The following is a 23,386-nucleotide window of genomic DNA, read 5'->3' as shown; positions in this document are numbered from 1 at the left end:
AACGTCAGGATCGCCTGGCGCCACTTGGGGAGTGCGGGTGGATCTGGAGGAGGGAGGAAAAGCACAATTGTTTGAAATAAAAGTGTCAGCCTTTCATTCCAGTCAATGAAACAGACTTTATTTATGCCACAGGATTCTTTGAATAACTTAGATGTGCACAGAGAACTACCTAGAGATGTCACGGACATTCAGTGCGGCCCCGGCGCGGCACAGCACGTACGAAAGCTTTGGTGTGCATGGTAGGACAAACCAGCGAGTCGAACACAGCAGCACAAAGACTCGCAGCCTCACGCCCCCCTCGAGCCCTGGCACAGGCAGGAGCGTCACCAAGGGGATCAAACAGCAACAACGGCTCTGGAGGCAGATGGCGAGTGCCTGGGAAGACTCCTGGGGGCTTTCAGGGAGCTTCAGCCACCTGTAGCGTGAGGTTTACGGTGCTGAGCCCATCAGCAGCGAAGCAGCGGCGCCGGCAGCGGGCTGGGGCGGGCGGAGGCGTGGGGCTGGCGCGGACCGGACACAAAACGAACAGGAACGACCTGGATGTTTGGCAGGCGAGGCTGCCAGCCAGCTCACTGCTGGGCAGCCTGCTCCATCTGCGCCTGCCGCTTGGCTTTGGTCTGCAGGTACCTGCCCTTCCCTTCCTCGAAGCGACGCTTCTCGTCCTCCGTCTCCGTCTGAGGCCACAGAAAGAGTGCAAAGCTGCAGCGTCAGCGTGCTGCGAGTGTGTGCGGGAGGGAACGCCTCCCCTCACACGAGTGTCAGGGGAAAGCTGCCCTCCCTCAAACACACAACGTGACAGCCAGTGCGCTCCTGCATTAAGCATCAAATTGCCACATCAAATATTAACCAACACCCCCAGGCAGGAGCACTATGTCAGCAAAGCTCTGACAGGATTAGGGGAGCTAATATAGGCTGGAATGGGGACACCATGGGGAGCAGCAATTAGGGTTGTGGGGGCCTCCATTGCCACTCAGGGTCCCCTGGTGCAGGGTCTGCAGACAGCCTGTCCTCAACAATGAGAAAAGAGAAAAATCCCCAAGCTCCACATTGGCAATTTTCAAAAGATGTAAAAACCATACCAAAAACAAACAAAACAAAAAACAAAATAAACCAAAACAAAGTAAGAATAAAACAAAAAACAAAACCCCTGAAGCCTGCCATGGAATGTGCTCATATTTTTCTGCTGAGTAACTCAAGGGAAGTTTCTTAGACAAAAAGGCCAGCTGGGCCCCAGGAGGGGCAGGAGAGATGATGGCCCTGCTGGCTCCAGTTCAGAGAGAAAAGCTCTTACCAGCAGCTGCGGGACGGGCAGGGGCTTCCCCTCCTTGCTCAGGGACACATAGGTGAAGAAGGCGCTGACGGCACGGTAGCGCTCCCGAGGCTCATCCACAAACGGGTCAGCGTCCACAAAGACCTCTATTTCCATGGACTTATTGCTTGTGAATGTCATACGTCCTGAGACAGTGATGACACAGCCTGTGAAACAGAGAGGGGCTGGTGAAGGGAGCAAGGGGTCCTGCATGTTCTGTGCTTAAGCTGTGTCTTAAGCGGAGCATGGGACAAATCAAACAGGGAATAATTTTGTCTGCTAGCGTGTCCTGAGAGTGCACTCAAAGGAGCCAGGATGTGGCAACACAGGAGATGACAGTGCCTGCCACCACCCTTGGTACCTTTCTTGATCTTCTCATGGAAGTTGATGGCATCCACTGAAGCAGTAACGATGTTGGTCTTGCAGTGGCGGGCAGCCACAATCCCAGCAACCTCATCCATGAGCTTCATAGTGACACCTGTGAAGGGAAGCAGAGGGTTCTGTCTCAGAGAAGTCAGTGGGATTTCAGGAAAACCACACAAAGGTAAGGCCTTAGCATGCCCAAAGCTACGCTGGAGAATTGGACCCAAGACTAAGTCCCAACTTTAGGAAAATCCAGTACCAGCACAAGGACTGCTGCAAATACCAGGGCAAGATCCTCACAGACCTGTGATTAAGGTCAGCTCTGTCTCTCCCTAATTTCTCTGAGCAAACCTCACGCTTGCAAGGCAAGATCAGTCCCACAAATCTTGAATCAGCTCTGAGCCATGTTGATTTGTTTTTTTAAGGATTAGGTGTGTGTTGTCCCAGCCCTTAACAAACACACCTCTCCCAGGGCTTATACCACACGTGCCAGCCCTGCAGGTGCTGGGTGCTGCCAGCTAAAAGCAAATTACTTCAGCTAATTGCAGTCACACATTGGGTGTTTGTACTCCAGGATTTGCAATCTCAGAGGTGATGACAAAACTGTAGGATTTACAGTTTGAGTACATAAGGTTTTGGGGCACAGAAAAAGAGGAAGCTTTTCTCTCAGCTAAAGCAACTCTGAGCCTGACAATCAATGCAAAGCGGCCTGCGTGCCTCCACAGGCAGAGCCTCCCAAAAACACTGAGTCACCCTCCAACCACACTTTGCTCCAGGGAAAAGTCACCTGGACCTGCAGCCCAGCTGCCCTGCAGGGCAGTGCTCACTCACCTCCATGCACAAAGCCCAGCAGTGTGCAGTCCGACGGGCCCACCAGGTGGATCAGGCTGGACTGGCTGTAGCCAACGGTGTGTGGCTCTGGTCAGAGAGCAAAACGAGGTGAGAGCTGCTCAGCTTGCACACCATCATACACTCCTGTCTTAAGTTGCCCAAAGGAAGAAAACATGGGCCTGGCTTGTGCAAATCTGAACCATGTTGAAACCAGTGATTAAACCAGGCTGGAGAAGTTCCAAGAGCAGAGACTGTTCACCACCTGATGGGCTGCTGCCTCCCTCTAATCCCCACCCATCCACTTTATTCTAGCTCAGCTCATTTCTTTCTTTTCAAGCTTTCAAAGAGCATGAAAGCAAACAGGAGTGAACTGGGTCACATGGCTGTATGCGTCCCCCCTCGGCTGAATCTCCCAGACCCTGCTGCATACAGAGCCTCTGTTTTCCCCTTAGTGAGAAGACCTTCACCCCCCCCATGCCCCCAGGTGACAACCTGGTGACCCCTGTCCCACCACAACCTCCAGGTGACAGAAATAACACTCCCAAACTCCCAGCTGAGGAAATCCTCTCTCAGAAGTGGCTGTGTTTTCTATCTAATGAGAGATGTCACAAAAGCTCAGAGGAAAGAAAAGCATCCAAGTCCCACTCAGGGTGACCGCTCATGCAGCAGTGCCCACTGAGCCTTACCTTTTGTCTGCCTGTCTGTGAGCAGGGAGGACAGAGGAGAAAAAAGCATTTGAGCAACTTTCATCTCTCATCATCTCCCCCAAAATTCTCTTTGTGCCACCTCTCCACCTCTGCCTGAAGATCACACCCAGGCCTAGAGGCCACCCTTGTCCAGCACCTGCATTTACCCCTTGCTGAGCAAAATCTAGCTGCACACAAGCACATAAGGGATGCAAGGAGTGATACAGGAACGGGGTTTTGGAGAGGGGATCTCATCCACTAGCCCCTTCAGGGTATCACAGGTATCCACTCAGCTCCCCCTCCACTCACACACTATGGCTCCAAAATCCCATACCCATCCCTGGTGTGGTGTTTCAGAATGCACACTTGCAGCAACAAGGCCCTGAGAACAGTTGGAGTTGTCCTGGGGACCAGTTTGCTTTCCCAGTACTGCTGGACAATTTGCACTGGCTACATGCTACCCATGTTACCTGGGTTGATGACAGGTAACATCACGTCACCATTCCTCTGCTTGGTTTCCAGCCGATCCAGTTTTTGTTCCTCATAACGCTTCTTCCCCTCATCCTCCTGCTCCTTCCTCGCATACTGGAATAGAAGGCTGCTAAGAAGGGGATTGGCAAAGCCTCTGGCACAGCTGGGAGTGCCAACAGGGCCAGTTTAGTGCCATTCTGCAGGGAGGACAAGTTTCAGTTTTGGTGGACCCAAGTGAGCTGTCCTACCTGGATGGGGGGAACCTCAAGGACTTTATTCACGTTCTTCAGGGACAGCGGCACATACCACAGTGTCGCCTTGTTTGTCAACTTCTTTGCCCCTGCAGGAGAGGGGGGCAGCAGGTGATGGTGCCAAGGCCAGCAGTGCTGTACCTAACAACCAGTCTGGGGTTGGGCACACACTGGCAATGCCACTGGCATTGGTGGCCCCTTTCCCTGCTGGCCCCTGCCAGGCTTTAGCTCGTAGAGGATGTGACAATGCACTTTAGGGAAGGTGTGCCAGCAAGCGGAACTGGTTGTCACAGCAACAGCAGGAAAAGGGACTTTTTCAGGCCAAAGGCAGCCACAGGCAGCAAATCAGGCAGGAAGAGCTACAAGCAGGTTTTACTGTTTTTCACTACAATGGAGCCATAAATCCCAGGGAGCCTGTTTGGCCTCCCTCCCCCGACCAGCCCTCCCTGCACCCCCAGCTCTGTCAATAAATACGCCAGATCTCCCTGCCAAATGCCACCAGGGATGGAGCAGAGGATGGGGTCACTGCTGCAAGTTCTTGGCTTAACACTGTTATTAGTGGAGTTCTGGAACACAGCCACCAGCAGCCACCCACCTGTTAAAATGTTTTCAGACATGACGTTGACCTGAACCTCCACAGAGTGCCGGGAGGTGTAGGTGATCTCAGCACTGACGTTGGCCACCTCGCCGATGCACATCGGCGACAGGAAGTCCGTCCGCTCCACCCGTGCCAGTGCAGCCACGCAGGGCTCCTGGGGACGGTGACACAGCCAAGGCAGTGATCACAGCCACACCATGGGACCACAGCATGGCACACCATGAGACCAGCCAAACCGGCCATGCCATGTGGGGCTCGGATACTGCAACCGCCACCTTATCAGCCTCTGCCCATGCTTCCTTTCCCATCTGTAGCCAACGCTGGTGTTGCCCCAACTTGCCTTTCTCGGGAGTTAAAACATTAACAGCAATAATGACCAATAATGTTTCTGCTGGTAAACCACAATTTCAGCAGAATGCTTCTAGCTATTGGGACCGTGTGCCAGCTGCAGCCCGAGACACCAGTGGTTTGCATGCAGGAGCAAACACTCCCAGTGCGGGATGCCTGCTGCCCCTGAGACAGGGCAGGGAGTCAAGGGTCACCATGCCAGAGGCTGGCAGGTGCTCCAGCACCTACTTACCCCGGCCTGGGAATTGCAGTGCCGGGTGCTGATGATGGCTCCGGCCTCCTCGATCATCTTCAGGATGGTTCCCCCGTGGACATTCCCCGCGATGTTGGCATCGTCTGGGCGCATAATCCTGCCGAAGGAGGCACATGAGAGCTCATAACCTGCGCTGCGCCCCCAGCCCAGCCCCGGTGCGGCTGCCCGGAGGCAGCATATCGCCCACCGGCTGAGCTGCCGGGCCATCGCAGCTCGCACGCGGCTGGCTTCCTGTAAGCGGCGATTGAAACCGCTCCAAATTACCGCTGGGAGCGGAAGGAAGCAGGGCGCCTCTGCCGGGGCAGCCGGCGTCTCACCGGGGCCGCACCCCGCCGGGCCCCGGTGCGGCACAGACCGAGCCGGGCACGTGCCGGTGCTGCACGCGGCCTCCCGGCAGCAGCCGCGCTTTCTACCAACGGCGGATAACGGCACGGAGGGCACCGAGGCAGCGGCTGTGCGCTGGCCCGGACAGGAGCTGCTGTTTCATGGGCGGCCGCGCCCGGGAGCCGAGGGTATACAGGCGGGAGAGCCGCGGCAGCCCTGCCCGCTCCCAGCCCCCGCAGCACGGAGCTCGGGCGCGGCGCTGCTGCGCTCTGCCCGCGGTCGGTGTCATTGACAGCGTGACTAAAGCGGGCGGCGCCGCCGATGCCGGCAGCAGGGCGGGCAGCATCTCGGCTGCACACCGGCACCCGCACCGGCGGCCGCCAGCACGCCCGCCTCCCTGCCCAGTCCTGCCCGGACGCCGGCCGCGGCGGGGCCCCTACCTCGACACCTGGATGGCGGCCGGGCTCGGGCCCGCGGCCCCCGGCTCCGACATGGCGGCACCGGCGCCCCGCCCGTAGCGGCGCTGCGGCACCGGCGCGCTTGGCCACGCCCCGCCGCGCCCCGGGCCCGCCCCGCCGCGCCCCGGGCCCGCCCCGCCGCGCCGCGCCATTGGCGGGAAGCGCGGGAGCGCCTCGCGCGGGGCGGAGCGCCGGGACCGCGGGGAGGAGTGCCGGTCCGGGCACTGCCCGCGGAGTTTTGTGACCCCACCGGGATTGGGGTTCCCCCGCCGCGCCCAGGAGTGCCCGGGAGCGCGGGGACTCGAGGGGAGCCAGGGTTTTCGGGTCAGCACGGGCAGAGCCACCCTCCCCCCCGCCCGCGTTCTCGGTACCGTCGGTTCTCTCCGGTTGTAACAGAGCTCCCGTGGGTTCCCAGGGATTTTTGGATTGAGTAGTGGCCACAGTCCCGAGCACGCAGTGACAGCTCACAATGCAGTGCACGCAGGGTCCGGAGGGGGTCCAGGATCCCGGTACCCCGCCCGGCACTCGCGGCCTCGCCGACCGCGAGCTCGGGGCTCTCGCCGGTGCGAGCGCGGTGGCGCGTCCCCGTGAGGGACCGGAGGATGTGCGCGTAGACGGGGCAGCCCGCGGGCGCAGGCAGCCGGGAATGCCGGAGCTCTCACCTTGCACAGCTCGGCGGAGGCAGGAGGGACGCAGGAGCCGGCTTGCCGGCGGGGCACGGGCACTGGGTGGGGACATGGCGCTCCCTCTCTCCACACCGCTACCGGCTTTATGAACTGCCGGAGGGGCAGGGCAGAAGGGCCGGGCAGGGAGAGCGGGGGGCAGGCACGGAAGGAGGCGGGCAGGGCGGCCTTGCCTTGTCCTCGGTGCTGATCGAGCGGCACCTCCGCTGTCCGCGGTCCTGACGGAGGGGGGTCCCCGCCCGTATTCCACACCGCCCCCTGCCTCGCTAGCGATTCATAAAACCTCTTTGCCGAGCGGCGGCCGGGACCGGGACCGGGACAGTGAAAGTCCGGGTGGAGCCCAAAGCAGACGGTGCCCGGCTGTCGGCACCCCGCGGTCAGCTGAGTCGGAGTAGCCGCCCGCCCAGCGCCCCCCGTTCTGCCTGCTCTGCTAGGACCGGCAGCGCACGTCGGGGCTGCCGGAGGAGCCCATCTTTGAGGCGCCTCTCGCCTGGGCGGGCGGCGGGAGGGGACACCCGTGGGGCGGCTGCCCAAGGCCACGGACAGCGGCACCGGCAGCCTCGTGCAGTTCGCTTTTGGCTCCAGCCGGACTCGCACCCGTCCCGGTCCTGGTCCCGGCCGCCGTTCGGCAAAATGCGGCTGCCCCAGCTGAGGGCCGGAGGGAGCGGTCTGGGGGTCCCGAGCAGCGGGCAAGAGCCGCGCCGTCGGGGGGGGCGGGCGGAGGGGCGGCCCCGGGGGAGGGAGAGGTGGAGCCGGCGGGGCCGGGGGGCGGCGAGGCGGGAGCGCCGCGCAGTGCCAAGCGGCGGCCGGGGCCGCCGGGGCCGCCGCCGGGGCCGCTGGGGCCGGGGCCGCCACCGGGATGGGCGCTGGAGCGGGCGCTGCAGGCGGCGCGGCAGGGCGACGTGGAGGCGCTGCGGGGGCTGCGGGCGGCCGGGCTACTGCGGCCGGGGCTGCGGGACGCCCTGGGCGCGTCCCCCGCGCACCACGCTGCCCGGGCCGGGCGCCTCGCCTGCCTCCGGTACCTGGCGGCCGAGGCCACGCTCCGCGGGGACGCGCGGGCGCGAAACGGGGCCACGCCGGCCCACGACGCCGCCGCCACCGGCAACCTCGCCTGTCTCCAGTGGCTGCTCACGCAGGGGGGCTGCGGCGTGCAGGTGCGAGCGGGGTCGCGGGGGGCGGCGGAGGGTCCCTCGGTGGCTCGGGCGGCCGGGGAGGCGTTCCGCGGTCCCGTGTGGGTGGCTGTGGCCGCGGGGAGACGGTCACGCGTGGTGCTCCCAACTCTGCCGACTGCGAGCCGAGGTCCGTCCTAGCCGGCATCGGCAGGGCTCCGCCGTGAATAGCGGGCGGCATCCGACGGACTCGGAGAGTCCCCGGCATCCCGGAGGGGTTCAGCCGCGAGGGCAGCACATATTCCCGGGGGCTGCCGCCCCCTCCCGGGGTTACACAACGGCGGGACCGGGGCGGTAAGCGGCTTGCCCCGGGGCCGGCCGAGAGTTAAAGACATGTGACGGCCGAAGGAAGAGGAGGCGGCGGCAGGGCTGGGAGCGGAGATTAATCGGGAAGGAAGGGGTCAGCACATATTGGCGACCTCCTGGCCAGGGGCCAGCCCTACCCGCGCCCCGCCGAGCGTGGAGGGCGGACGGGCCGGCGGCACAGCCGGGCTCGGTGGCAAGTCCCCGCACTCAGGGGCTCCGCGGCCGGTAGAACAAGGAGGGCATTGTGCTGCACTCACTGTGTGCGGACGCAGGTCCTTGACGGAGGGCAGACTTGCTGGTCCCGCGGTTCCTCCAATGCCCTGTGCTCCTGTTCCAGCCCCTCTCCTTACGGACAGGAACTCCGCCCTGGCCACCCCACCCGCCCGGCACCAGCTCCGGGCTGGGGGATGCCCCACGGCTGCCTGCGGTCCCCGGCGCCCTTGCCGGAAGGGCTTGGTCCCTGGTACTGACAGCCGTCCCACTTCCTCCTGCAGGACACAGACAACTCTGGTGCCACCATCCTACACTTGGCAGCCCGCTTCGGTCACCATGAGGTGATCGACTGGCTCCTCCGCTTTGGAGGCAGCGACCCCACAGCAGCCACCAACACGGGAGCACTGCCCGTCCACTACGCCGCGGTGAAAGGGGATTTCCCTTCCCTGCGACTCCTCTTGGGACACTGCCCCAGGTAACGGTCCCCGCTGCTGGCAGCGAGACAGGGTCTGCCGGAAGTTTGGCACCCACCAGCAGGAGAGGGGTTAGTGGGAGAACAGGGTGACTGCTGTGGTCCCAACCCTCCCTCCAGCCACTGGGCAAGGTGCCAGTACTGGGGACGAATGCTGCAGCCACCCTGATCCCCCAGCTCCAAGGGCAACGTGGCCACGCTATCAGGCTGCGCAGCCAGCTGCACCTTCTTTATGGCCCAGAAAGAAAGGGCAAGGAGAGGGGTGAGCACTGGCAGAAATATTGTCACTGGCCGCTGAGTCGGCTTCTGGCGCGGGGCGATAACACAGCCGCCTTTGTCCGCCCGCTGTTATGTAAATGGATTAGGCTGACCGCCGAGGAGAGGCTGCTCCCCGCGCCGGAGACGACCTTTCCGCTTGCCCAGGTCCGTGGGCACTGCTGGACATGGCAGCCTCTCTCAGACGGCTCCGTCACGGCAGCATCCCTGTTTTCCCTGCTGAGCGGTACCTGGGGCCAGTCTGGTCCCCGGGTTACGTGGCATAGCAGCCCACAGAGCCCGCGATGCCGGGCCTCGCCACGAGGCTGCAGCAGGCGATTAGGTGGCCGCTAATCCGATTTCCTGTGGTGGGCAGAGGCCACTAGAAATAACCCACAGACCCGGCCAAAGTGGAGCCGGAGGTATGCGCTGTTGCTCCGCATTTTCCCTGAAAGTCTCCAGGACTGTGGATGAGAGGGATTGCACAGCTCTCCCAACATCCAGGGAGTTCTGAGGCAGCAGGACGTGAACCAGCACTCTGTCTCTGGGTGCCATAACACCAGAGCACTGCATCCTTTCCTCCAGGCAGGGCCACAGAGATCCCTGGATCCCATTGCACTTACTGGCCAGAGCTGTCCCAGCCCCTGTTCTTTATCTTCTTGTCCCAGGTGTGCCAGCTTAGCCCTGAGCACTTCTGGGATTAACCCCTGCATCCCAAGCCCAGCCCCAAACCAGTCACTGCTCCTGCTCGATGCCCACTGTGTCAGCCCAGGTGTGGCACGGCACTCGCATTGCCTTTCACGCTGCTTGCTGGGGTTGCTCCGCTGCTGTCACCGCCTTCCCCCTGAATTATTTACTGCTGGCCCCGCTCCCAGTCCCGCGCCTGCCCGGAGGCTCCGTTACAGCTGCGAAATCCAATCCCTGGTGCCGCTGCGGGATGCTGGCTCTCCCAGCCCACCTTCGCACCGCCCGCGGGGCCCCCCGGCAGCCGGTGGCCCAGCGTGGGGTCTCAGCCATCTGGCAAAGCAGTTTATTGGTGCTGCCCAAGGGTCTTAACCCTTTCCCAGTTACTGAGAAATGGGAATCAGGGACTGACGCTCTGCCTGTACTCCCGCTGTCCCCTGCACCTCAGTGCAAGGGACAACTTGCAACCATCCCAAGCCCCAGCCCCTGCCAGAGGAGGACTCTGCCAGCCTGGCACTGTTGGACCACGGGGCAGGCACTCGGTGGCACGGCACGCAAGGCACAGTGGGAAGAGAGTGCTGACCACAGCCCGTCTCACAGTTACAGGGATCAATTATTAAGGGCCTGCGATCGTTGCGATAACAGAGCAGAGTATTTATTGCTCTTCCTTTTTTAAATATTCAACAGGGGTTTTTTTTATGGTGCACTTAATAAAACAGCTTCCTGTGGGGTCGGGAGGCAGGATGCGGGATGTAGGATGCAGTCTGTGGGAGATGTGGGGTAAAAGATGTGGCATTCAGGATTTGGGTTGCTCAATTTGGGATACACAATTCAGGACAAAAGAGAGGAGAATGCCAAGGCCTTTTGGAGCAGTGAGGGCACACTGGTGTGCTGTAGCTGGGCTAGGCAGCGCCATTGTGCAGGTTGGCCTTTCCCCGCCAGTCCATGGCCGGTGCTGTGTAAGCAGCTTACTTTAAAATACGACTAAATTGCAGTGTCCAAAAACAGCCGGAGGAAGGAGCTTAGCCTAAGCAGGCTGATTAACTTAGTGACCTCCCGCTGCAGCTGCAGCCACCACCACAGCACTGGGATGTGTGGGAAGGCATGGGATGGACAGCTCCCACCCCTGGCACTGCCCTGCCTGCCTGCAGCTGTGTCCCCTGCACCTGCCCATCTTCCTTGTGTCCCACAAGCCCCCATGTCCCTGTATCCTGCCTGCCCCCGTCCCAGTCCTGGCAGTAGCAGTGGCCACAGGTGACGGGCGCTGTGCCCCGCTTGCAGTACGCTGAGTGCCCAGACCAAGACGGGGGCCACCCCGCTGTACCTCGCCTGCCAGGAAGGCCACCTGGAGATCATCCAGTACCTGGTGCAGGATTGTGGGGCTGACCCCCACGCGCGCGCTTACGACGGCATGACCCCACTGCACGCCGCCGCCCAGATGGGCCACAACACTGTCATCGTATGGCTGGTAAGCGCTTGTCCAGGCACGGCGTGGCACGGCATGGCACGGCGTGGTGGCACAGTGCAGTGGCACAGTGCAGGGCGCACAGCCCCAGTGCTCAGCCCGCCTGCCCACACAGATGAGCTTCACGACGGTGAGCCTGTCAGAGAGGGATGCCGAGGGGGCCACGGCCATGCACTTTGCTGCCAGCCGTGGCCATGCCAAGGTGCTGAGCTGGCTGCTGCTGCACGGCGGGGAGATCACTGCCGACGGCTGGGGTGGCACTCCGCTGCACGATGCCGCCGAGAATGGCGAGCTGGAGGTGGGTGCTGGTGGCCAACAGGGTGTCAGGGTGAGCGGGGGCCCTTCCCTCCAGCCCTGCCATGCACCCCCACTCTCCCCAGTGCTGCCAGATCCTGGTGGTGAACGGTGCCGACCTCAGCATCCGTGACCAGGATGGCTACACAGCAGCCGACCTCGCCGACTACAATGGTCACAGCCATTGCGCCCAGTACCTGCGCACCGTGGAGAACATGGTACGGTAGTGCCCGGTGCTCGAGGGCGTGGGGAGCACACAGGGAGCACGCAGGGCCTCCCCACCCCTGCCCTGCTGCCTCACCCACGCCTGTGCCAGCAGAGCGTGGAGCACCGCGTGCTGTCACGAGACCCCTCGGCGGATGGGGAATGTCGACAGCCCGACTCGGGCATGTCATCGCCCAACACCACGGCGTCGGTGCCCCAGGCGCGCTTCGAGGTGGGCTCCCCTGCCAGCACCCTCTCCAACTACGACTCCTGCCACTCCAGCCAGTCCAGCACCGGGGAGAAGAGGGGCGGCCACCCAGGGGCCCCCGCCGCCCGTGAGTGCGGGGCCAGGGGGCGCAGGGCGGGGGGTGCGGGTCCAGCCCCCCCTGACCCCCTGCCCTGCGCAGGGGTGCCTGAGCCGGCGCTGGCGGACATGCAGGCGTACATGGACATGCTGGACCCCGAGATGCGGCCACGGGGCCGGGGCCCCGCAGGCGAGGGTCCCCCGCCACCGCCACCCCCTGCCTTCCCCCCGCCACCGCCCCCACCCCCCGCTACCCGGCCACCCCCACCACCCCCCGGCTACCCTGCACCTGCACCCCCCGCTGCCCCCCACACTGCTGACATCTACGTGCGGGCCAAGAACAACCTGCGGCATGTGGAGAGCCAGGCGCTGCGCCGAGAGGTACGGCCCCATGCACCGTGTCCCGTGCACCATGCCCCATTCACAGCTCAAGGGACATATCACCCGGGGGGGACATGCCACCGGGCACCATCCCCTTCGAGGAGTTGTTGCCTGCACCGGGAGGGGACACTCCCAGCTGGAGGCCACATGCCCGCAAAGCTGGCATGCACTGGGAGGGGCTGGGACTCAACCAGCAGGGAGGATGCAGCAAGCTGGGGCCAGTGATGCTCTGGTGGCTCCACGGCACTGGGTGGGCCACTCCACTGCTGCACCGGCTGGGGCACCCGGCAGCATCATGCCATGCCATGGCAGCCGCGCCCATGCGGGCCGGCGATGCCACCGGCACCATGCCGAGCTGGGCGTGGGCAGCTGCGCAGGTGGTAACCCGAGCGGCCGGCTCCGGTGTCACCCGCGCCGCAGGTGTCGGGTGGCACAGCCAGCGCTGCCAGGAGCTGAGAGGGCTCAGCCAGGCGTGCACAGGTAAGAGGGGTACAGCCCTCCATGGCGGGCTGGGGGGGCCTAGGGATGCAGTAGTTTTGGGGCCACCCTGACCCCCTACCACGGCTCTCGCCACTTTACTGGGGACAGGATTCTGGGCATGGTCGGGACACCGGCAGAGCCCAGGGCTCTGGGGAAGGGGCACATGGGGTGGGGGGTCTCGGCACAGTCGTGTGCGCTAGGCATGTGGTGGGCTCAGGACCCCACAGATGTGGTTGCACACAGCCTTGGCTCTTTAGTGCTTACCAGAGTAACAGGCTGCCTTGGGGAGCTGTGGGCGTGTGGCAGAGCAGTGCCACACTGGTGTGGGTACGCCACGAAATGGGGTTCAGCGGCACGCACCCTTGCGCCAGACCGGGGCTGGGATTGCCGGAGCAGGAGCCAGGCTTGGCACAACTCCCATGGCAGCCGGAGTAGGAAGCACCGAGCTGACGTTTGTTGACTTAGCTGGGGCTGGCGACGGCGGCGAGCACCCGGGCTCACCGTGAAAATGCCATGGGTGGAGGTGGCGTACGGGGAAATGCAAATAGCGGGGCCCCCAGCAAGGGGAGCAGGGCTATGCCACGGTGGCACCCCAAACCCAGGGAGCAGGCACAGCCCCCTGCAGCGCAGCACTCGGCAGCACAACTCGCAAAGCCGCTGTGGAATGCGCCGGGGTGAGCTGAGGCTGCGCTGCTTGAGAGCCCTGTTCAGAGGGAGGTTTGGAACCGGGCCCCAGCCCCGCGCGGGATAAGCTTCCGGTAATCCGCGGGGCTGGGGCTCGGCACTCCTGTTCCCAGGGGGTTATCCCGGGGGAGGCTTGGACAGGATCCTGGGCACAGGCTATGGGGTCACAGTGCCAGGCACTGATGCCGCACGTTGCCACCATGGCACGCAGCCCCCGGTAGAGCCGTTTGCTGAACAGACCCCAGGGCATGCACCTGTTGTCTGTTCCCAGCTCTGCATCTGCCCCAGTGCAAACCGCTGGCAGGGTTATTCACACTCCAGCACGGCCCTGTGCCACGGTCATAGCCGGGCACGGCGGTGCTGAGGTGGGGTCCCCATTGCAGCTGGCATCCCGTGACAGCAGTCCCGAGGGCCTGCGCCGGGCCGACTCCAGCAGGCGGTCAAGGAATTTCGGCAAGCAGCCGAGCACCGGTGACTACTACAAGCACTTGGGGCACGTCGTGGCCGAGCAGCCAGGCCCCCAGCGAATGGCGCACACCGAGGAGGTGAGCCCGGCGCCGCAAGCCTGTGCACAGCATAGTGGCACCGGCACCGAGCATCGCCTGCCCATGCTCTCTCTTCCAGGCATCACCCATCTCGGCAGACACCATGAGCAATGGGGAGAGCAAACCTGGTGCCGAGCTGCCCCCTCCGCCCCCGCCCCCACCACTCCCCGACACCGCCTGCCCGACGCCCCCACCGCCGCCCCCGCCCGTCGAGACTCCCGCCGGCCCCCGCCGCTCCTCCTCCTCTACGGGAAGTAAGTGGCAGGGTGCCGGGTGGGCACGGGGAGTGATCCTGGGCACTGTCCCACTGTCTGTACTGTGGCGTTGACCTCCTCTGCTCCTCTCCTCCCGCGGCACTTGGGCCGCGCGGCTCCTGACAGCCTTTCTGTCCTTCTCTCCTCCGGTGTCGGCGCGGGGGCCCCCACGCCCGCTCGCCCCTGCTGCTCTCACTGCTGGCCGCTTCTCTTCTCTCTTGTCTCGCGGTGGCCAAATCCTTCCTTTGCCGCGCGCCCCGCGCCGCCTCTCTGCTTCTCTCCCTAGGAGGAAAGGCGCTCAGGCAGATGAAGAGTAAGTACCGCGGTCCCACGCTGCTCCCTGCTCGGGGGCACGGCCGGAGGGGCCCGTGCCGGCGCCGTCCTGCGCTGCAGCCGCGGGGCATCGACGGCCGCTGGGCTGTCACCGCTGCGCGTCGCCGGCCGGCGGTGCCACGCGGGAGGCGCAGCGCTGTGCGGGGCTGCCGGAGCCGGCAGGCAGGGCTGGCAGGGCTGGGCAGGCAGCCGGGCCCCGGGCCCCCGCGGCCCCGCACACAGAGCGCCTTTGTTCGCGCTCAGCCGGCCGGCGTGACCCCGCCACGTGAGCGCACCGGCCGCTCCCCCGCCGCTGACTGCAGCCGGCGGGTTTGGCCGCTGCTCGGCGCCCGCTTTATTAGCGCCGGCTCCCGGCACCGGAGGGTCTCAGCCGGCGCTGGATGGCAGCGCGCGCGTCCCGCTGGGCCCTCAGCACCCGCAGCCCTCTGGCTCCGGCGTGCCGGCCGCGGGGAGGGGGCTCTGCCTTGGCACGGTACCATGGGCCGTTAGGGATTCACGCATGGCTGGCACGGACGGTGGGTGTTCGCGAGGCGGGTGGCTTGAGCAGGGGGAAGAGCATCCCCGGGCTGCTGGTGCCTCGCAGATCTTTGGGCAATGGGCTGGCAGGGAGTCTGGCTCAGGCTGTCGGTGCATCGCTGCCGGGAGCTGCCAGGGAAGTGTAGGGGCCGTCTTGCAGTGGGGGGCTGCCACCGGCCATGGAGCTGTCCCTCCATAGGCACACATCTGTTGCAATATAGTGCCTCGGGGGCATGGAGTGGCATTCGGGTCTGGAGCCAGGCTGGGACCCTTGAAGCTGAGTGTTGGGGTGCTGGGATGCTGCTGCAGCAGGGTGCCATGGACCCTGTAAGCTGCTGGTGGTGTGCTGGTCTTATGGATTTGTGGAGCTGGGGTGCCAGGCTGTTGAGTGCTAGGGGATTGTTCCACTGGGGTCTGATGGACCCAGGAGTTTGGTGATGTGCTGTTTCTGTGGACAGATGAACTGAGTGTACGGATGCTGCTTCAGGGGCGTTGCAGGGGCTCCTGGATGGTGGGGAGGGGGCAGTCAGCCAGCCACCCATCCAGCCCCGTATGCTGCAATCTAATGGGAGATTCACAGGGGCAGGGAGATGGTGCTGGTGGGGTACTTAGTGCCCCTCCTGCCTCCCTACAGGCACCAAGTCCTTCAACATGATGTCCCCCACCGGCGACAACTCGGAGCTGCTGGCCGAGATCAAAGCTGGGAAGAGCCTCAAGCCAACGCCACAGAGCAAAGGCTTCACCACCGTCTTCTCCGGCAGCGGCCAGGGAGGGGCCAACGTAGGTGGTGATGGGGGCCAGGGGAGCCGGCGGTGCGGCGCAGCACAGCACGGCAAGTGCCCACCGCCCTCCCTCCCTCCCTCCTTCCACAGGCAGAGTCGCCAGTGTCCTCCCCGTCACCCACCAGGACGCCCACCCCGCCGGCCACTCCCGAGGCTGCTGGGCCACCACGCTGCCTGGCAGGGGGCTCACCAGAGCCAGTGCTGAACGGAAGCTCACCGGTGCCGGCGGCAGGCGCTGGGGCAGCCGTGGAGGTGGAGGCGCTGGTGCCGAGCCAGGACGAGCAGGGTCGGCCCATCCCCGAGTGGAAGCGGCAGGTGATGGTTCGCAAGCTGCAGCTCCGCATGCAGGAGGAAGAGGAGCAGCGGCGCAAGGTAGGGGGGGGGTCCCACGTGCTGCGGCGGCGAGCGCGGCGCGGGCATGGCCCAAGCAGCTCAGGACCTGGCGAGATGGCGTGCGTGGCATTGCCTGTGGCTCCCAGTTGGTCTGGGGACCACCCTACCTGCATGCAGGGGCGTCATACCCCGGGGATGCTACCCACGGCGGCAGTGGCACAAGGTGCGTGCGGCATGGCCCCAAGAGCCCCTTTGCCCTCTTTCCCGCCGCAGCCTGGGAGCCGCTCGCCGCCCCTGTGCCGGCGCGGGCCACCTGCCCGCGGGGGCATCCCGGGACCCGCCGGGCAGCTGATGCGGGAGGAGGACATGCAGCACCTGGAGAGGCAGCTGGGGAGCCTGCGGGTGATGCACGAGGCGCAGCCGCTTCCGGGGGGGCCGGAGGTGGAGCTGCCGCCACTCGTGCCGCTCTCCGCGCCCCCGGCACCCCGGCGCTTCGCCCTCGCCCACGAGGACGCGCCTGCCCGCGGCAGCCAGTCCCCCACGCAGCCGAGGAGCGCGGCCGCAGCACCAGCCACCCTGAGCGGCCGGGAGGGCGCTGGGGCGGGGGGCGCAGTGGGCAGCCCCGGTGCCCAGCACGACGCTCGGAGCGAGATCCTGGGCTGTGGGGTCTCTGTCCGCAGCCTCAAGGCCAACTACGAGGGTCCAGGGGAGCCCCCAGCACCTTCCCCCAGAGTCACTAAGCGCAAGCGGGTGCAGCCCCCTGGTAGCACCCGTCGGCCCATCCTGGAGGAGGAATACGGGGACGGGGCGCTGCGGCGGAGCAGGCCAGCGCTGCCGGAGCCAAGCAGCCCGCATGAACGCATCAAGGGGTGCAAGGAGCGCGCCGTCTTCCTCTTCCTGGAGCACTGGAAGAAGCGGGCACTCGCGGCGGTGCCTGGGGAGGAGCGGCCGCGGCGGCCGGGGAGGCGGCGACCGGCAGCGGGGCGGCTGCTGGCCCGTTGGAGGAGTGTCGCCCGCCGGGTTCCAGGGCGTCAGATCCGGCGGCTGAGCCGCACCACGGTGTTGTACTGGCCCCAACACTTCCTGCCCCATGTCGGCGGCTCACCCATGCCCCACGACAGCCTCCCGCTCGACCTCTTCATGCTGGGCTACTTCCAGCTGCTGGAGATGCCCCTCAGCCCCGAGGAGCGGCGCTTCCGCCACCTCCTCTGCTACGAGATGTTTGACCGCCTGGGCAGCCACAGCTGGCACCTCGTCCGCCATTTCCACCGCACCGTGCTGGAGCAGGTGGAGGCTGGCCACCGCCACTGGCTTGACGGCTTTGAGGACCTCGTGCAGGAATTTTTTGGGGATGACCCTGTGGCAGTGGTAGAGAGCCTGCCAGAGACACCCACCATGGCCCCGGAAGAGCAGTGGGCAGCAGTGCCAGTACCAGAGCTGGGAGAGTTCAGCGAGGAGGACGTCTGCCGCTTCATTGACCGCAGCTTCTCCTTCTGGAAGGAGAAGGAGGCAGAGATGTTTGACACCTGAGCCCGGCAGGATGCTGCAGGCTGTGCCAGTGGTGTGGCGTGGGGCGCTAGCAGCTCAGGGGGACAGCTGTGGCTGGTGCCCGGTGTGCTCGCCTGCCTCTGTGGCTCGTGGTACAGTTGAGCTTTGCAGAGGCCTGGGTGTTGTTCTGCGCGGCCCCGGGCCGAGGTTGCAGTGTGTGCGGCTTGCCGTGGCTGTGTGTTGTGTGGGAGGCGCAGCGGCGGGGCTGCGCTCCCCTCTGCTGTGGTGTTTGCGGTGCCGGGGCAGCGTGGGCCCCCGCGTGTCGTGCAATAAAGCTGTGGTGTGCTCCAAGGGTTGGCCACGCCACGCGCTCCTTCCTCCTCCCGGCGCCGGTGGAAGGCGGGCAGTGAGGGGCGCGTCGGCGAGCCGTGTGCTGGTGAACCCCACCAGTACCGTGCCACGGAGGGCGGCTGCCAGAAGGATGCGATGCCGCGCACCAGGATGATGCTGCGGCCCCACGGTGCCGGCAGTGAGGGTGGGCTCCCGGCGGTGCCGGTAACACGGCTGTCTGTTGCAGGAGAAAGAAGAAGAAGCGCGCCTAGCCAGCATGCCAGCCTGGAGGAGGGACATCCTGCGCAAGAAGCTGGAGGAAGAGAGGTGAGCCAGGGTCGGGGGGTGCCGCACAGCCGGTCACTCCCGCGGCTCTGCTAACCCCACTCTTCCCTTTGCCTTCGCAGGGAGCAGAAACGGTGAGTGCCGCAAGCCCCTTCCCTGGGTGGGCGGGCACGGCGGCTCCCGCGGCTCTGGTGACCGCGGTGCCCTGTGCCCTCTGCTGATAAGCAGGAAAGAGCAGGAGAAGCTGAAGCGGGAGGAGGAGGAGAAGGAGAAGGAGCAGTCGGAAAAGCTAAGGACTCTCGGGTACGATGAGACAAAGCTGGCGCCCTGGCAGCGACAGATCATCCTCAAGAAGGGGGACATAGCCAAGCACTAGCCACGCCACACCGCATCCTGGCTCTTCGCAGCAGGAGGAGGCTGGCAGGTCCTCCCATGGACCGCGACATACTTCAGCACCCTCCTCCTGCCGTGGATGGCCACAAAACCCAACCCAGAGAAGCCCATCCCACCACCCCAGGCACCCGTAGCCCCCCACCCCTGTCCCACATCCTGCTGCCGCCAGCCCACCCTGTGCTGCCCGTTGCAAAGCGAGCTGCCGTGGAGTGGGACACGCGGTTCCCTGCGCACTGTCCGGCTCGGCCGCTGCGGCTGGGCTCGCCGCACGCCCCTCTGGCACCACTCGCCATTGCAGCGTGCTCACCCTCGCTCCTGTCCCTCCAGAGCCGCTCAAGGCCAGCTCTGGCTCACCTCTGCCCAGACCGCCTGCCTTTCCAGCAATTAAAACGATAAACCCCGCCAGCAGTGCCCCGCGCCTTCCTGGGGCTGCCCACACCATCCCCCGCCCACACCGTGCTCGCCCACAGAGGTGCCCCCCTCACCAACATCACCACAACCACCCCCAACACCCACACTGCCTGCATCTCTACCAGCACCTACACTGCCTGTCACCTGTGGTGGCCCCATCACCCGTGGTGGTCCTGAGGCCAGCAGTGCCATGGTGCCCGGCTGACGCAGCTTGTGAAGAAGTGCCAGGGCTGGTGGATGGAGAACACACCATTTATTGGGGAGGGGGAAGGAGTGCCCAGCAGCGGGCAGCCTTGAGAACTATCCCATGGGTTTGCAGTGGGCTCGGCACCCGCTCGTCCCGCGAGTGGCTGGGCAGCCGATGTGCTGAGGCATGAGGTCCTCCCCGGCCCTGGGAGCAGGGCGACATAAATAGAGGGGACAGGCAGGTGGGAAGGGGACATAAAACTGACATAAAATGTCTACACGGCATAAGTAACAATACTTAGGGGTATGGCTGGGATGAGGTGCCCAGTGAGATGTGGAAGTGTTGGGACCTCCCTGTGCCAGGGTGCTGACGCCGGAGTTAGGGTCTCGCAGACAGACTCTGGCGCAGCGTCTCAGCACAGCCGGCCAGCTCCATGCGCTCCAGGGCAGCAAAGACATGGTCCAGTGTGGCACTGGTCTGCTGGCACCAGCGCTTCAGCATCTCGTACTGCTGGTCGCGGATGTGTGTCACCTCCAGCTCTACCAGCTCAATCTCTGCTTCCCGCAGTTCCAGCATCCGCATGAACTCCTTCCAGCGCCGTACTGGCACCACATCGATGACAGCATAGAGCTGGCTGCCCTGCAGCAGGGCACCGCGGGGCTCTGGGGGTGCAGAGGGCTCCCCTTCATCACTGGGCTGCTCATACAGCAAGGCCTGGTGGTTGGGGCTCTGCTTTGCTGTGCTAGTGGCACGCTCTGTACCCTGTGGGGAGCATGGCTGGGTCCAGCACAGGTTGTCCCACCTCCGGCCATTGAACTGGCACCACGGTGTGGTTGCAGCCCCGGCCATTGAGGTGGTGGCCTGTGCCGTGGGGAGGGGACCACCTGCCAGGGCACCATGCCAGAGCCTCTTCCTCTTGTGGTAAATGGCAAGGGCACCCAGAAAGAGAGGCCCTGTGAGTCCCAGCAAGATGTATTCCAGACCTGAACCTGAAAGGAGGAGCAGGAGCATTCCCATCAGCTGGCCAGCATAGTGACTGCACACCACCGACCCTGGCCCCATCATCCCCATACCTTGGTCGTTGTTGCTGCCGCACACTTGCTGGCACTCTTTGCCACATGTGTCCTGTGTGCTCCTGCAAGGAGATGGGACCCATGAGTGCCATACTGTGCCATGCCATGGGCCCCACATGCATTCCTAGCTGGAGGGTCAATGCTTACTTGTGGCATGGCCGGCACTTATCACCGTCTCTGTAGAAGTCAGGCTTGCAGCTGCTGTCGCAAAGTGTGTCCTGCATCTCTGAGCCTGGGGAGAGGGTGGGCATGAGGCAGGGTGGCACAGTCAGAGATGGCACACCTGACAGGTTGTGCCGTGGGGCAGCTGGCAGCACTCACAGGGTCGCTGGATGAGACGTCCAGTGCAGAGCTGGCATTTTTGGCAAGAGAGATCGCTGCACAGCGAGTGAGTGCAGGAACGGAAGTGGCCGGGCTCACAGCCACATTCGACGTTGCTGGTGGCCGAGCAGTTTCTCAGCACCCTCTGGGAAGCTGCAGAAAGCAGGCAGTGAGCAGCGTGGCACTGCACTGCATACACAGCACAGTGTGGTGGGGTGCGGTGCAGCTCACCATGTTGGTCACACTCGGAGCAAACGTGGCACTCGCTGAGGGTGTTGGGCTGGGTGAGGAAGGTGCCGGCGGGACAGGGGCTGCACGTGCCGAGAGTCCCAGGGATTGTGCAGGGCTCATACAGGAATGTCCCTGCAGGGACAGTGGGGTGACAGGGAGCACGGCCACCTGGAGCAATGCCCCTGCTGTGCCATAGTGTGCTGTGCCATGCCACATGGACTCGGCAGCGCTCACCTGCGGAACACGGAAGGCAGCAATGGCGAACCGTCTCGACCCAGTTCGTGCCGGCAGGGCACCGGGAGGGGATGGCATGTCTCTGCTGGCGGAGGAGTGGCTGCACAAGGACCCGCTGCCTTTCCGGCACGGCGCGGTCCCGCCACCCTGGGGGCTGCGATTCGCTGGCCGCCAGCCACAGCGCTGCCAAGGTCACCTGCAAACAGGGAGAGAGCAGGGCTGCAGGCAGCCGGGTTGCTCCAGGAGCAGTGCACCCGTGGATCACACCAGCTCATGCTGGGCTACCAGAGACAGAGCCGTACCTGGAACCGTGTGGAAACCGGTGCCTGCACAGGGCAGAACAGCTGGAACCCCAGCCCTTTGCCCCAAAGCCTCGTGGGTGTGCTGCCCCAGGGCCGGGAATGCCCCACGGCAGCCCCTGCGCTCTGCTTTCCCCGCAGTACACGAGAAAGCAACTTCCTGCTGGCACTGTGGGGGCCACTGTGCCACAGCTTGTGCCCAGTGGGCTGTGCCCCCGTGTGCTCTGCAGATGGTGCTGCCAGGCTGGCTGGGGACCGGCATTGAGATGCTCGACGGCCTGTGCCAACAGGACCCCTGCCATATCCCTTGGGTATGGGACGAATGAGTCAGGCACACAGACTGCTGGTGCTGCCAGAGATGGCAGCTCAGAGAGGTAGCCGGGCGCTCAGGGGTTAATGCTGCCAGTTTTGACTTTCCTGGGGTTTATCTCCCTCACAGAGGAGGTGATTTCCTCCCCGAAAGGAAGCCGTGCCTGGCTCACGCTCTCCCCGATGCTATCGCGCCTCGTTACGCGCGTCCCAAAGTAGGTCACTGCTCCCCCGCGGGGTACCAGGTGCTGTCCGCAGGGCAGCCCCGCTCCCCTGAAAGCCCCGGTGGGTGCAGCGAGCACTGCCCACGCTGACACCCCTTCCACAGGCTGGGCCGGGGTTTGAGAAGACCGTGGCACTGACAGTGTGGGCAGGGAGCCAGGGGATTCCTCGCTGGGGGCTGGATTTCCCAGCCGTGATGGCCCCGATTACGGCAGTTGAATCATTTTCTACTAAACCCGCCGCCACCGACAGACTGGAAACCGCGCTGGGCCGCCCCGCTCGCAGAGCGCTGCCGGCAGATCCGGGCGGCTGCCTCAGTCCCGGCTGGCAGCGGCACATCTGAGTCACCGCTGAGGCACGACCGTCCCGCAGCGGGGCCCTGCCCGCGCACCCCGCCTGCAGACGGGCAGCGGCCCCTGCCCGGCGCGGGGTGCAGGTGCCCGGTGCGCAGGGGAGCGCTGGGCACGGGGCCGGCTGCTCGGTGGGGAGAGCCCCCGCCGCTTGTGCCGTGCAAGCGCCTCTCCCGCCCGGAACGCAGCCGCCGCGCCCGGTGCCCGTGTGCCGGGGCCGCCACCCGTGCGCCCTGCTGGCCCCGAAGGCAGCGGCCCGCAGGCTGTCGGCATAGCCACTCCCCGCGGCACTGCCCTGCCCGCAGCCCCGTGACTGACCCCACGCTTGCCACGGCATTCCGCATCCTGTCTTTCTCTCTACGGCCTGTGGCCCCTGTGATCACGCCACACCGTGAATGTTTTGGTGCAGCAGAGCCCCAGCTGTTAGCCAGAGGGGTGAGCGGTTATGGCGCGCTTGGCACTGGAGTTAATCCATCTTCCTCCCTCCCTCCCTCCTCCAGACCCCTTACAGGCGTGGGACACCCCACAATTGGTGCCAAGGATCCGTGGGACCCCCACTCCACCGCACTCACCCAAGCCACCCTAGGGCAGCAGCACTTCATCCTTGTGGCCGATGCGGCTGGGTCATGCCGGGGCGGTGAGGGGAGCGGGCAGCAGATGCAGTGGGGTGTCGGGGCAGCTCAGTGCCCGGGCAGGGTGCCCCGGCACCCCATGGCTGCCGTCAGCAGCACGCGACGCGTGGTGAGTGAGCGCCAACCCTCCCCAGGCAGGCTTTTACGCCCAACCGCAGTAGGAGGAAATGCTTTTTTGGAAATGAGTCCAGGGGGTACGAAACCACATGACGGGAGTGCTAGGCGCGGGAGGAACCTGCACTGCCTCGCCTCGGACCCGGCCACCGCCCTCCCTTGCTCGTTGGTGCAGACCCACGGCCACGGGGGTGACGGGGGGACGCAAAGTGTGTGGGGAGCAGTGCTGACCTCCACCCTAGGGCTCCATCCGCACCC

The 23,386-nt window shown here is 64.6% G+C and overlaps 3 protein-coding genes across 6 annotated transcripts; 1 reads left to right on the top strand and 2 right to left on the bottom strand.

Annotated features, from left to right (window-relative positions):
• Positions 1–91: 91 nt before the first annotated feature.
• ACOT7 (acyl-CoA thioesterase 7) lies at positions 92–6,000 on the bottom strand. Of its 3 annotated transcripts, none has more exons than XM_079326214.1 (10): positions 5,875–6,000; positions 5,090–5,207; positions 4,507–4,663; positions 3,909–4,000; positions 3,660–3,774; positions 3,190–3,204; positions 2,504–2,590; positions 1,671–1,787; positions 1,292–1,476; positions 92–674 (listed from the first exon to the last, which is right to left on the bottom strand). In XM_079326214.1, exons 1-10 carry the CDS (start codon positions 5,925–5,927, stop codon positions 570–572), a joined length of 1,044 nt encoding a protein of 347 aa, XP_079182340.1. In that variant the 5' UTR covers positions 5,928–6,000; the 3' UTR covers positions 92–569. The 3 variants fall into 3 exon arrangements, with proteins under 3 accessions (XP_079182340.1, XP_079182342.1, XP_079182341.1); XM_079326216.1 differs by lacking the exon at positions 5,875–6,000 and adding an exon at positions 5,298–5,681; XM_079326215.1 differs by lacking the exon at positions 3,190–3,204.
• Positions 6,001–6,361: 361 nt separating this feature from the next.
• Positions 6,362–18,306, top strand: ESPN (espin; the record flags this gene model as incomplete). The annotated part of the gene is made up of 12 exons (XM_079326172.1): positions 6,362–6,502; positions 7,010–7,729; positions 8,545–8,738; positions 10,956–11,142; positions 11,255–11,437; positions 11,520–11,651; positions 11,753–12,322; positions 13,870–14,031; positions 14,111–14,285; positions 14,572–14,598; positions 15,769–15,914; positions 16,007–18,306. 12 exons carry the CDS (start codon positions 6,362–6,364, stop codon positions 17,777–17,779), a joined length of 4,410 nt encoding a protein of 1,469 aa, XP_079182298.1. The 3' UTR covers positions 17,780–18,306.
• A 424-nt stretch (positions 18,307–18,730) lies between these two features.
• Positions 18,731–23,370, bottom strand: TNFRSF25 (TNF receptor superfamily member 25). 2 transcript variants are annotated; one of them, XM_079326213.1, is made up of 7 exons: positions 22,955–23,368; positions 21,203–21,398; positions 20,969–21,100; positions 20,738–20,890; positions 20,564–20,648; positions 20,417–20,478; positions 18,731–20,332 (listed from the first exon to the last, which is right to left on the bottom strand). In XM_079326213.1, the coding sequence occupies exons 1-7, from the start codon at positions 22,982–22,984 to the stop codon at positions 19,722–19,724; spliced, it is 1,269 nt and encodes a 422-aa protein (XP_079182339.1). In that variant the 5' UTR covers positions 22,985–23,368; the 3' UTR covers positions 18,731–19,721. The 2 variants fall into 2 exon arrangements, with proteins under 2 accessions (XP_079182339.1, XP_079182338.1); XM_079326212.1 differs by having other exon boundaries at positions 20,969–21,398; positions 22,955–23,370.
• Between the last annotated feature and the right edge of the window lie 16 nt (positions 23,371–23,386).

This window comes from Erithacus rubecula, assembly GCF_903797595.1.
Source record: "Erithacus rubecula genome assembly, chromosome: 24".
NCBI classification, from domain to species: domain Eukaryota; kingdom Metazoa; phylum Chordata; class Aves; order Passeriformes; family Muscicapidae; genus Erithacus; species Erithacus rubecula.
The sequence above is the reverse complement of the archived record's forward strand: the minus strand, read 5'-3'. Positions and strand labels throughout refer to the sequence as shown.